The following is a 14,734-nucleotide window of genomic DNA, read 5'->3' on the forward strand; positions in this document are numbered from 1 at the left end:
ATCTTTCTAAGAGCAGAATGTGAACGTTTTAAAATAATAACTAAGAAAATGACACGAAGGCTATGTTAACCAGTTTGATGGAAGTGTTTTGGATTGTGTGTGAAAACCCCACACTGTACCCCAGAAGTGCATTAATGTAGTTACCATTCAATAAAAAAAAAAAAATGAAGTTCTGATACATGCTATATAACATGAACTCTGAAAACAAGCTAAGTAAAATAACCCAGACACAAAAGGACATATACTATATGACTCTATGTATATGAAACATCTAGACCTGGCAAACTCAGGGGATAAATTAGAGGGAGAACACAGGAAGGAAAAAGTTTTGGAAAAGTAGACCAACAATTAGATCCAGCAATCCCACTACTAGGTATCTACTCAAAGGAAAAGTCTATCAAAGAGATACCTGGACCTAAATGCTTATTGCAGCACAATTCACAATTGCAAAGATTTGCAATCAACCCAAGTGCCCACCAATTCATGAGTGGATTGATACAATGCAGTATATTTATACAGACCATCAAGTACTACTTAACCATAAAGAAGGATTAATACCTTTTATAACAAGATGGAACAGTGACCATTTTCCTAAGTGAAGTATCTCAAGATTGGAAAAAGAAACATGTATTATTAAATTATTATTAATAACTATATTATTAAATTGGAACTAACTGATGAGCACACATGTGCACAGGGAACATAAAATTCAGTAGAAATCAAACAGGGGAACTGGAGAAGGAGGGGAGGGGCAAGCATCTATCTTACAGGCACAAGGAACACTACCTGGGTGATGGGCACACCTATAGCTGCCGCTTAAGTATGACAAAAGTGATCCACGTAACCAAAAACATTTGTACTGCCTTAATATTTTGAAATTGAATAAAATGTTTTAAAAACAAATAGCAGTAACAGCTATTAACTTTGCAAATACAATTAATGCCACTGAATTGTACACTTAAAAATGATTAAAGTCACTGTTAGATATATTTTACTACAATGAAACTTAAAAAAAATAAAAAAGATTCTACCTGAGCAGCATGTTCTTTGCCTTCTATTGCAGCCACCACTGTTTGGGCCATTATTCCCTGTTTCTTATTTTCCTTGCTCTGTTGCCAGGGTTAGAGCACAGTGTTGCTCACAGCAACTTCAAACACCTGAGCTCAAGCAACTCCCCCTCCACCACCACCGCCCCTCAAATCAGCCTCCCAGGTAGCTGGGACTACAGGCACATACCACCATGCCTGGCTGAGTTTTACTTTTAGTTTTTGGTGTTTTTTTTTTTTGGCCAGGGCTGGGTTTGAACCCACCACCTCCGGCATATGGGACCAGCGCCCTACCCTTTTCAGCCACAGGTGCCGCCCTTAGTTTTAGTTTTTAGACAGGGGTTAGCTATGTTGGCCAGGCTGATCTCAAATTCCTGGGCTCAAGTGATGCTCCCACCTCACCTTCCAAAGTATTAATTATAGGTCTGAGCCACCATGGCCAGCCCCAATATCTTAATCTATGTTCTTTCTCATTCTGTAAGATGCTGTGACTAAACAGTAACTCTGTTTAGTTATCTTCTAAACTGTCCAAATACATTGCCAACAAAATCATATACGAACTCCTCAGCTGAGCATACAGAGTTCTCCATGACTTAAATCTGCTTTTTAGCCTTTTCTCACATTTTACCACTCTATGAACACTGGCTCAAATTGATCCGGTTTATACTTTGAACAAACCCATACTCATGCTAGTTCTTCTTTTACCCTCTTTCCTCCGCCTACCCATTAAAGTCTCCTTCATCCTTAAAAGTCTTATCAAAATCCACCTCTCTGGACAATTAGTGACAATTAATGACATGGTGGGGGTAGGGGAAGGGGAGAGCAGAAAGAGAAAGGAGGAGGAAGGGGTGGGGAAAAGGAAGAGCAGAGAGAAGGAGGGAGGGGGCTGGGCTCTTGGTATGTGCAACACCTTTTGGGGGCAAGACACGATTGTAAGAGGGACCTTAACTAACAAATGCAATCAGTGTAACCTGGTTTCTTGTATCCTCAATGAATCCTCAAAAATGAAAAAAAATAAACAAATAAAAAATCCACCTCTCTGCAAAGCCTTATTTGACCTACCAATCCTCACGTCATCTCCAATTAGATGTAAATACTTTATCCAGGTAACCTCCACACACTTGTTTGTACTTCTCTTATACTTTCTTTGTTATGTTCCTGATACATTAATTCATGCATTTACCTAATCTTAATACTCCAACCCCACCCAGGTTATAAACTACCAAAACAAGACTGTTTATATTACATTCATCTTTGTATCATCTACTGTACCTAGTACAGATATAGTGAACACTACAATCAACAACTATAGACCTAACCAAACAAGAAAGATCAAAAGCCAAAAAGATTTGCAATCTACAAACTCCTTCATCCACAGTAAAACAAACACAATTCCAAATGTAAAGGACATCCTTTCAAAACAATAAACCATATCATTCAGTGGAACAATGTAATGATGAAACAGTATAACAACATTTGTCATCAATAAAATCCGGTAACAATAGGAAATGCTTTTAAAAGGCAATCCAGGGCAGTGCCGGTAGCTTGGTGGGTAAGGCATTGGCCACATACACCAAGGCTGGTGGGTTCAAACTCAGCCGGGGCCAGCTAAAACAATGACAACTGCAACAAAAAAAGAAAAAAATAGGCAGGTGTTGTGGCGGGCACTTGTAGTCCTAGCTACTTGTGGGACTGAGCAAGAGGAAAGAAAATCCCTTCAGCCCAAGAGTTTGAGGTTGCTGTGAGCTGTGATGCCATGACACTCTACCCAGGGCAATAGCTTGAGACTGTCTCAAAAAAAAAAAAAGGAAATCCAAACACAATGTGAATATATCCCATAATGACCATCCTTATAGCTGAATTAAAAATACAATTAAAAGAATAAACATCTGAGAAAATGAAAATAAGCCTATCTTTATTTTTCAGGTTCTCCTAAGATCAAGCAGGTATGCAACATGACCTTTAAATAAAAGCAATTTTACATAATGCAGTTACTAATCCAACATTAGTCACCACCTCTACAAAACTACACGTCATGCCGTAATTCCTACTGCCAAGTTTGAGCTGGTTTCCTCTGTATCGTTACTAGGTGCGTATATGTTACTTATCTGATACCAACCTCTGTTAGGATAAAACACAAAAGGATTGACCTTTAAAAAAAGAAAAACAGTTCAAACATTTCTCAGATCTCTAATATCTCTTCAAGAGCTTAAGTCTTAGACTATATGCCCCAACTAAAGACAAACATTCATAAGATACCCTTTGAGCACTGATACCAGATAATGTTTTTCTTTTCTTGTCTCTCATAAGAGAGAGGGTCTGTCACCCAGGCTGGAGTACAATGGCACTATCACAGCTTACTGTAACCTCCAATTACTGGGCTCCTGTGATACTCCCACCTCAGCCTCCCAGAGTAGCTAGGTTACAGGCATGGGCCACCACGCCTAATTTTTTTCAACTTTTTGTAGAGATGGGATCTTGCTTTGTTGCCCATGTTGGTCTTGAACTCCTGGGCTCAAACAACCCTTCCACCTTGACCTCTCAACAAGCTGTGATTACAGATCTAAGTCACCACATCAGTTTTTTCTCAAGTTAAAAAAAAAAAACACATGGGCAGCGCCTGTGGCTCAAAGGAGTAGGTGCTTGCCCCATATGCTGAAGGTGGTGGGTTCAAACCCAGCCCCACCCAAAAAAAAAAAAAAAAAAACCAATACCACTGTAAAACTACAACTCTATATAAATTAAATCAGTAGATAAAGACTAATTTTTTGTTTTTTGTTTTTTTTAAAGAAATGGAAACTTTGTCATTCAAGCTGGAATGCAGTGGCCCAACCATGACTCACTGTAACTTCAAACTTCTGGGCTCAAGCAATCCTCCTACCTCAGCCTCTTAAGTAACGGGGACTATGTGCAAGCACCTCCACGCCCAGCTAATGTTTCCTATTTTTTTGTAGAGACTAGTCTTCACTGCTGGTCTTGAATTCCTGGCCTCAAATGATCCTCTTGCCTTAGCCTCCCAAAGTGCTGATTACAGGTGTGAGCTACCACACCCAGCCCAATATTTTATTTTAAATAAAAAGCTTCACCCCAGCCAGATGTTATGGATCACACCTGTAATCCTAGCACCTTGGGAGGCCAAGGCAGGAAGATCTCATGAGCCCAGGAGTTGACACTAGCCTGAGCAACATAGCAAAACCCCATCCCTAAAATTAGCCAGGCACAGTAGCAAGCACCTGCAAATCCAGTTACTTGAGAGGCTGAGGCAGCGAGGCTGCAGTGAGCTATGATGACACCAATGACAGAGTAGGGCTATGTCTCAAAAACTAAAAAGAATTTTCGTAAAATGTTCATCCCCATTCTTTTCCCTATACTTATTCCCAAAACTGATAATAATTAGGGGCCAATCACCAAACAATTTTTAACAGGACAAGAAAGAAGTAATGACAGAAATGAGTGGCAATGCAAAATCTATACTCCACTCTCATTTTCTCCTCAGTACTTATATTCCATAGATAGCCCAACCTACCTTAGAATTCTCTTTCCTTTCCAGCCATCACCATACATCCTCCTAACAAACCAAAGGAATGAGCCTCTAAAATGGACTTCCTGCTTCTAGTTTTTCCTCACCCAGCAATCACTACTTCCTATTCCACCCACCAACCATTCTCCACACAATGCTCCACAAAAGTCAAATTGACCAGGTCACTGACCATATTTAAAAACCTTCACTGTTGGCTCAGCTCCTGTGCACAGTGGTTAGGGCACTGGCCACATACACTGGAGTTGTTGGGTTTGAAACCAGCCGGGGCCTGCTAAAAAACAATGACCACAAAAAAAAAAAAAAATAGCCAGGCGTTGTGGCAGGCGCCTGTAGTCCCAGCTACTTGGGAGGCTGAGGCAAGAGATTCGCTTTAGCCTAAGAGTTTGAGGTTGCTGTGAGCTGTGACGCCACAGCACTCTACCAAGAGTGACATTGAGACTGTCTCAAAAAAAAACCTTCAGTGTTTACCAAATCATTTACAGGAAAAAGTATTCTTAAAATAGCTGACTTGGTCCTCAGTACCAATCATATTCAAATCTTTATGACATACCTCCATGCTTTTGCATCTGCTTTGCCCTAGGAAACAGAATGACCTTTTCCCACTTACCTTTTAAGATCTATCTCAAATCACCTTCTCTGCCAGAAACATTTTCCCAAATCCCGTAACTACAGAGCTGTTTACTCCCCCTTCTTGCTCCCACATCACTTTCTGCTAGCCATTTTAACATTGTGTTTTATTTAATTACAAGAGGCAGTACAGAGCAGTTAACAAGAGAAGCCCCGGCACACAGATCTGGGCCCAACACGTGATTCCCACCAGCTAGCTATGTGATTTTAGGGAAGTCGGTTACCTCCTCTAGCTTTTTAAATTTTCTCATAAATAAAACTGGCCAGGCACAGTAGCTCCCACCTGTAATCCTAGCACTCTGGGAGGCCATGCCCTATAATCCCAGCATGGTGAGAGGCCAAGGCAGGAGGATCACTTGAGGCCAGGGTTTCAAGGCCAATCTGAGCAAGAATGAGAACTCCTATCTTTAAAAAAAAATAGAAAAATTAGCCCAGCATGGTGGTGTACACCTACACCTATAGTCTCAGCTACTTAAGAGGCTGAGGCAGGAGGATTGCATGAACCCAGAGTTTGAGGTTGCTGTGAACTAGGTTGATGCCATGGCACTCTAGCCTGGGTAACAGAGTAAGGCTTTATTATTTTATTTTTATTTATTTATTTGAGACAGTGTTACTTTATTGCCCTCTGTAGAGTGTTATGGCATCATAGCTCACAGCAACCTCAAACTCTTGGGCTCAAGCAATTCTCTTGTCTCAGCCTCCCAAGTAGCTGAGATTACAGGCACTTGTCACAACGCCCAGCTGTTTTTAGAAAGGGAGTCTCACTGTTGGCTCTGGCTGGTCTTGGACCCATGAGCTCCAGCAATCCACCCATCTCAGCCTCCCAGAGTGCTAAGATTACCGGCATGAGCCAAGTGCCCCACCTGTTTTTGTTTTAAAAAAACAGGGTCATGCTCTGTTGCTCAAGCTAGAGTACAGGAGTGCAATCAGCTCACTGTAGCCTCCAACTCCTGGGCTCAAGTAATCCTCCCACCTTAGACTCCCAAGTAGCTAGACTATAGGTGAGCACCATCACACTCAGCTAACTGTTTCCCTTTTTTTGTAGAGGTCTCAATAGTCTCAATACACTGTTGCCCAGGCTGGTCTCAAACTCCTGGCCTAAAGCAATACTCATACCCAAGCCTTCCCAAGTGCTCAGATTACAGGTGTGAGCCACCTCTCCCAGCCCAAAATAAGACTTTAAATAAAAAAATCCTACAAGAAGAAGAATAGGGTGGCACCTGTAGCTCAAAGGAGAAGGGCACGGGCCCCATATACCAGAGGTGGCAGATTAAAACCCAGCCCTGGCCAAAAACTGCAAAAAAAAAAAAAAGAAAGAAAGAATATTACATATTAGTGAAAGGTTCAATACAACAAGATGTTTAAATATTTATGCACCTAATGAACATCAAAACATTGTATATGATGCAAAAACAAAACTGAAGGGAGAAACAGCACTGTAATAATAGTTGAATTCATTACCCACCCCCCAAATGGACAGAAAACCAAAACAAAGGAAACAGAGGGCTTAATATAATAAACCAACTAGATCTAACAGGTATACGTGCTACACAACAGTAGCGTACATTCTTCTCAAGTGCATACTGTTAGGCCACAAATTAAGTCACGCATATTTTAAAAGACAGATATCATACTATGTATCTTCTCTGACCACAAGATAACATTAAAAATCAATAACAAAAGGAAAACCATTCGAAGTAACACAAAATTGTGGAAATTAAATACCATACAGAGAAATTAGAAAATATTCAAAGATGAATGAAAATGAAAATACAAAATACCAACATTTACGGGACGCAGTAAAAGTACTGCTCAGGGGAAATTTATATAAATTCTTACATTCAAATCATCCCCACAGGTGCATACACCAAAATGTTTGATCATCTTTGGATGATATAATTACAAGCAATTTGTTCTGTTCCTTCCTGCTTTTTTCCATGAGGTATATGCAACTTAGTAAGAAAGTTACGTGCACTCGGGCGGCGCCTGTGGCTCAAAGGAGTAGGGCACCGGCCCCATAGGCCGGAGGTGGCGGGTTCAAGCCCAGGCCCAGCCAAAAACTGCAAAAAAAAGAAAATCTGATCCATCACTTAGAAGCAGCATGTAGCACAAAGTTAATGTTCTATAAATATCTGCTAACTGGAAGAATTTCTACAGTGTGTTCAGCTTTTTTGTTTTGCTTTGTGTTTAGTACGCATGTTTACATGCATTTCTTTCTTTGCTTGTCATGGTCACTTCTTAGGTAGACAGAGTGGGGCTATCATTGTTGCCCCTAGAAAATAAGGCTGAGAGTTCATGGTTAACTAAACAGGGATTGGGATGAAAAAAAAATTTTCTGTTGTTGCTGCAATTTGGCCGGGGCCAGGTTCAAACCTGCCACCCTAGGTATATGGGGCCAGCGCCCTACCCACTGAACCACAGGTGCCGCCCAGAGATTGGGGTGAAACACCAAAACTTCTAACTTTCCAAATTCAGAGTTTTCTTGCGAGGTGTATTACACCAGGCACCAAAAGTAGACTCCTACTCACGTTCCCAATCAGAGAGCTGATTCATTTCTACCCTGTTTGAGAGGGAGCAAGCAAAGCAGAATCAAGAAAATCAGTTTTTATTAGAAGCTCATCGAACTTTTCAGACAATGAAAAAAAATCTGAGTACTTCAGTACCAAATCAAATTGTTCTATGAAGTCCATGGAATCAGCAAAAACAGTGGCGCTAATGATGTCACGACACACCACACTATTCTAAACATTTAACATACAGCTCACTGTTTAATCCTCACTTTATTTTATTTATTTATTTATTTTTTTGGAGACACAGTCTCAAGCTATCACCCTGGGTAGAGTGCTAAGGCATGTTGGCTCACAGCAACCTCCAACACTTGGGCTCAAGTGATCCTCTTGCCTCAGTTTTTCTATTTTGGTAGAGACCAGGTCTCACTCTTGCACAGGCTGGTCTCGAACCTGTTTCCACCCTGAAACCACCCTCAAGCAATCCACCTGCCTCAGTTTCCCAGAATGCTAGGGTTACAGGCATGAGCCACCACGCCTGGCCTCCTCACTAATTTTATGAAACAAATTACTGTCTCTATTTTACAGATGAGTATACTAAAACACACAGAAGTTAAACTTGTTTAAAATCAGTAAGCTGCAGAGCTAGGTTTCAAAACTATACAATTCTGAAAAACTAAGGTCAAAGAATATAGTCAAACTGCATTCGTTTTATGAAAAAAGAAGGTCAAGGAGTCAAAAAATAAACAAAAACTTGGAAAAAATGTTTTTTTAAATCAATTCAAAAGATCTATAATCCTTAACCTATGGAAAGAGTAAAACTGTTTTTAATAATCGGAAATTCTAGTAATTACAAGCAGTTATTTTCTCTTGTCAAATATCCTAATGAAAGCCTAATGATAAACAATGTTTAAAGTAATCATTCTTCTATTGTGTCAAAGAAAATTATGCACTTAAGAATAATGGTCAGATTAAAACTACATATAAACATTAAGAACACTTGTCATTTTAAAAGCCCTGGGCAAGGCCAACTTTAATAGTCACCAAGAAAGCACAGAGTGGGCAGTGCACACAGAAGACTATGATACTGTGGGCAGTATCAAAATTGGGTAATAGTAAAGTAATCATATGCATTTTTTTCAAAATGATAACTATCCAAAATACATAGGGCTCCAATCACGGCACAATGGTAAATACTATGAGCCATTAATAAACGACTATGATAAATTGGTTATAAACCAATGTTATGTATAAAGTTGTTTTGACAAAAATATCTGGTTTTCTACTACCAGAACTTTGAAGCACTGTTCCACAATAAGCACTTCTTAGCTTTGTAAACAAAAAGGCTAAGACATTAGTTTTTAAATTTTTTTGTTTTTAGCAAACAACACATACCAAAACAAATATACCACCTCCCAAGAGACAACTTTAGCAAAAGACTTTGAAAGAAGTTCTCCTCTAAGCAGCAGGACTTGTCAAACAGCAAAAACAGACCTTTTAAAATACCAATACGAGGCACCTACTTCCTACCAATTAAATCAGAATATCTGGGGACGGGTACAAGTGTTTTTAAAAGCTCCCTAAGTGATTCCAATGTGTGGCCAGAGTTGAGAAATACTGTTCTCAGGAAATATGAATTCCATGTTATTTTACACAGAGCTTTTATCCTTAGTTGGCTGAAAAAGTATTCATTTTATTCAGCCAATTTGTTAACAACCAAAGAATAAGATAAATAGGACCCTTCAAACACTAAAAGGGTATTATAAGTACACTTAACCTAATATATTTGATAAAAATCAAGAAAAAAAATTCCACTAATAATGTTTTGGGCAACACAGTAAGTTCAATTAATATGTGAAATATGCCAATGACCAAGGTATTTTCAAGGTATTTCAAACCCTAGGTTTTATAATCAGTGAAGTGGCACCATGCTTCCTGATGCACTCCAGAGCCCAATAATTTGTAAGAGCCACAGAACCACCCTGAAACAACTCTCAACCTTGAAAACTGAAAGCCCTTTAGGTGTCATTAGAAAAAAAATTAAATAAACACACTTAAACCAAACTTTATAGTTGTACAATTGCCGGCAAAACAAATCTTGTCATGCTTTCATGTAGAGTATATCACTGAACAGTCAAGATTGTCAGAACTTTGAAATTCAAACTCATGCCTCCATTTTTATATTTGGCTACTTGACAGTTTCACAGGAAAACTATGAAGCTTTACAAGCAAGTATTAAAATACATTCTTCTGGTACTCAAAAATACTACTACTATCCTTTATTCAAAACTCTTGAGGATAAATGTGCTTCAGAATTTTTTTAAGTTTAGAATGATAATAAAGTGTTCATACTCAAACATTCCCTAGAGCAGGGGTCCTCAAACTTTTTAAACAGGGGGCCAGTTCACTGTCCCTCAGACAGTTGGAGGGCCGGACTGCGGGCCCCAGGAGGAGTCGGCTGCTAAGTGGGATAGGCAGTGGGGGCAAAAACACACGGCGGGCCGGATAAATGTCCTAGGGTCTAAATCAGCCCAATAACAAAACAAATATTCCAAGAGCAAAGCATGACTATTTCCAAAGTGAGATGAATATTTAGTACCCTCCTCTCAGTACAAATCAACAAATTTATTTTGCATCAAACATCTGAAAAAACTTTTTTCCCTCCACAGCCAGAGAAGGTGAGATGAAAAAACTTTTTCAAGAGCTTTAGATGAACCTGTAGTTCTGGACTTCTCTTTGATATTCAAGACATTGCAATTAGGCTTCAGAAAAAGGTTATTATGATGAAAACATTCTTTTAATGCGACTGTAATTCTAAAGAAACAACTCAGGGGAACAGGGGGGAAAAAAGAAGAAACAAGTTATTAGAGTAACCCCATGAAAAAGGTCCAGTAGTGCCCCACAATGTTCTTAATGGTTTGAACAGCATTTACCTGTCACCCTTAATTTCCATAAGGCAATTTTGGGCAAGACCAAACAAATACATCACCATTACATATGCTTATTTACCAATTAATCCAAATCTGAAGCAGAGAGGCAAACATAAAGTAAGGGCAAATTAATGCCATGGTTTACCCAGCTTTTTCTCCAGCAATATGAAAACAACATAAGGCTGTGAAACTAAACAGATCAACGTTCTAACCCAGGCTCAACCACACAGGAAAATTACTTATATGCATAGTCTAACATACCCCAGTTTCTTCAATTATAAAATGGGGATAATAATAGCACCTATCTCACTGAATTTTTAAGAATGTTAAATAAAGTATCATTTGAAGACCATGACTTAGAAATATATAGTACTCTCTCCTATAGAACTACTTAGACTTCTCCAAAGACCACCTATATGCTGAAGGGGGTCAGTAAGTCATGCCTGTAAATTGTCAGCAAAACCCAGCACAAAAATGTAACTTCCAAATTACAAAAACCCAGTGTATACTAAAATGATGGCTAATTTCTGAAATCAGAGCAGCTTCTCAAAACACACTGTAATCAAGCCTACTCTTCTAATACTCTATCATCTTCTACACAACCAACTGCACACACAGATAGGTGGTAAGCGAAAATAAACTACTACACTGAAAAGTGGACCCTTTTAATTCTAAATACAACTGCCAGCAGAAAGGCCTAGGTTTTGCAGGTAAGAGAATCCATTACAGTATTTACACTTCATCACTTAAGACATAATCACTGTTTAAAGAACTCCCATAGTTTAAATGCACTTAGGAAATAAGGCACAACAGTCCAAACTCCAAATTTCATTAACTACTTACTGAATAAAAAAACAATTAAGACTAGTAACTTTGGGCAAATGTTTGCATTTAATGGATTTTTAAAGTTTTTGTCAGATCTACAAAATGATGGAATCCTTTGTTGCTATATATCCAAAATGCAACTTATTTTAGTCTCACTTCAAGATTACAAGGCACTGAATTCTTCTAAAAGAAAAATAAAGTTCTGTGCTGATTTGTTTGATGTTCATTGTTAACAATGTTCTCAAAGTAGAGTGCATAACCTGAACAACCTAAGCCATTTCCACATCCAATCTAGGAGAAGATATTTAAGCAAGCTAGCATAGCTTTCGTGAAATATAAAGTTTTCCCTAGATGTTAATACTCAAAACCTACTCCTTACTGTTATCCCAGTAAGGATAGATAACCCATAGATAACCCATTAGTTCCTCCCAAGTTTCATCAGTTTTAAGAATGTCACCTGCCATATGTCCTAGTAGAGTGCAACATTACCCTGACATAAAAATGAATATGAAAGGAATCTGTTTTTTGTGACGCTGTGCAATATAAAAAGACACAAGCTACCTCACAGGCTACCTACAAGATTAATTAAAGGAGACTTAATCCTTAATACTTGCACTTTTCCCGTCATAAACAGGAAACTCCAAAGAAAAGGAAATGGAGAAAAGCCTATTTTTGCTAAGAGGAATAACAGCATTGCTTCCAACCCCCACATGGAGTGAACAAATGAAAAACCAACGGGAGGAAGTGACGGGGTGGGCGGCTGGTGAGCTCAGCTGGAGTCCTAAACATGCCACCCAAAGCACAGAATGCCCCAAATCGTCTGTAATAGCTGCAACAGGGAAGCGAGGGTCGGGGACCGAGGGCCGTGACTTACGGAGGAAGGCTCAGAGTTGTGCCTGCACATTCCGTTTCTCCCTTCAAAACTCTTCTCTCACCACCCGATTCCCAACCTCCCCATCCCATCCCGCTCCCTTCATAAAGAAAAATAACCCAATAAAAGCAGAGGCAGAGTAGACAAAAGAGGCCAGAAGAGGATGCAAGGAGCGTCCGGAACAATGGGGAAGACGGTACGAGCCAAACTCCTGAGGACAATGAAAGGAGGCGAAAAGGCACCGAAGGAAACGCCTCTGAGCCCGGGCCGGGCCAGCGGGGGAACTCCTGGACTCGAGGCCTGGACCCGTGGTCGGTGTCACCCCGGACGCCGCGGGCTGGGCTGGGCCAGGACGGGCGGGAGCCGCAGGGCCCGGAGGCGCTGGCGGGGCCTGCTCAGGTCCGCGAGCAGCTGCCGGTGGGACTCACCAGCATTCTGGTCTCGGGGCCAGAGGTAGTATGTGGCCGGGATCACGATGAGCCCCACGAAGGAGGTGAGGAAGTAGAAGAAGGTGTTCCCACTGTCATCGTACTGGAACTGCTGCCCGGCCATGGCACCCCCTCCTCCTCCACAGTGTCCTCTCCGCCGCCGCCACGACCCCGCTCTGCACTCCGGCTCTCAACGCCCAAACCCTGCGTGGCGTAGCTCGGACGCCGCCGCCGCCTCTCCTCCCCGCCCCCACGCTACCCTTTACGGACACGCCGCCGCCGCCACCGCCGCCGCTACCGCCGCCGCTACAGCCGTCGCCAGCTCTCGCGAGAGGAAATAGTTCCCGCCCCGCTCGGTTTTTTTTCCTCCCCCTGCCTGTCCCCAGCGCGCTCGCTAAGGGAGACGTGGCGCGCGCAGCAGTAGAACTCTGCGAGGTCACGCCCTTGGCCCCGCCCCAAGACACGGTCCCGCCCACGAGCTCCTCTAGCCCCGCCCCAGGGGCCCGCCCCTAGCCCCACGCCCCACAGTTAGTCCCCCTTTCTCCTCAGCTGCCTTTCTTGGGCCACCTATCCCGATCCTGCGTGCAGGGTCCCAGCGAAGGCTTCAGCGACTAGCCGGAGGCGCGGGCACTTCATCTGGATGAGACTGGGGTCTGAGCTATTTGGAACAGAACTGAGGCTTCCTTACCTCCGCCTTTCTCCCTTCCCTACTCCAGTCTGACCTGCCCTCTCAATTAATTGCCCTGATTAATCCTGTTTCCTTAGGCTTTGGATCCGCTCTCCAGCCCCCCAGGTTGGAAACAAGTGTCATTTAGTAAGGGGGAAAGGGTTGTTGTAGTTGTGTTTGCTATTGAAACAACTGCGACCTACGCTGCGCCCATTTTGCAGATGGAGATTTCCCAAGCCGGTACCAAAGGATGGTGCCCTCCGCATCACAGAGCTGCTAATATTAACAGCCATCAGTTAGCTAGCGCCCCGCACGACTCAGGCCGTAGGCTAAGAACTTTGTATCACGTAATCGTCAGTAAACCCCATGGAATAAAGCCAAGCATGCCCTCTCTACAGATGAGGAAATTAAGGCTCAGAGAGATTGTCCAAGGTCACGCACGGTAAGAGAAGGTCTAGGGATTCAAAGCCACACAACTCTGACACCAGAAATGCTGGTGCCCTTGATCGCTAAGTTCGTTACCTTGGACCTTAGCGTTTCCTTAGAGCGGATAGCACACTGCCCGCAGTCTTGGGAGCCTCTGCCTTCCCCGGCTGTGGGATCCCAGAAGCCAGGGTTAGCCAGCCAGGCAGGGAGCCGGGCTTATGAGCTGATCTCCTAATGGCAGTAGCTTTGGCTGGGGCCTGTCTCAGCCTCTCCTTTACCCCTCTGTGGGTCAAAAGGATACCCTGCCCTGGTTGTGGAGATTAAAGGCAACAATTGTGAAAATACTTTTCAAAGGAAAAAAAATATGTAATAGGTAAATGCCAAATATTACAGTATATTTTTTAAGACTCATTTTAAACTTTATTAAGTAAATGCTGTTCAATATTCCTTCCATCATCGGAAGAGAAATCTGGTCTCTCTTATTTCATGTCTTCAAAACTAGCATTTACCATGAGCAGTAATGCTTTCCTTTATAATAGATTTATGTTCTCATGTATACTGTCTTCTCTTTCATGTTTCATGTCTACACACTTTGAAAGAAAATTCCTAACCATTGTTTTCTCTCATCATTTCCCACCTCCCTGTTCTCTGGGTAAAGTTCCCAACGCTGTATCAGAGGCAGGTAAATAAAACAGATAATTAAAGGAAAGGTTGGACTTTGAAGTCAACACAGCATTATGTTCACCTAACACGGATATACCCAGAAAAAATAGTCACAAACTGGGCTCAACTGAAATGAGTAGGATCCCGAATTTCCTTTTGTTTATGTTGAATTTATTCAATTTGTTATTAAGTCTTCCCAGGCC

General features: G+C 41.6%; 1 protein-coding gene across 1 annotated transcript in view; it reads right to left on the minus strand.

Annotated features, from left to right (window-relative positions):
* The window catches only part of SEC63 (SEC63 homolog, protein translocation regulator), a 79,546-nt gene extending 66,395 nt beyond the window's left edge, over nt 1–13,151 (minus strand). The window contains exon 1 of the mRNA XM_012804442.2: nt 12,776–13,151. Coding sequence (XP_012659896.1) covers nt 12,776–12,899 — 124 coding nt within the window. The 5' untranslated portion in view covers nt 12,900–13,151. The remainder of the gene's footprint in view (nt 1–12,775) is intronic.
* Between the last annotated feature and the right edge of the window lie 1,583 nt (nt 13,152–14,734).

This window comes from Otolemur garnettii, unplaced genomic scaffold, assembly GCF_000181295.1.
Source record: "Otolemur garnettii isolate 467f Iridium unplaced genomic scaffold, OtoGar3 scaffold00002, whole genome shotgun sequence".
Classification (NCBI taxonomy): Eukaryota; Metazoa; Chordata; class Mammalia; order Primates; family Galagidae; genus Otolemur; species Otolemur garnettii.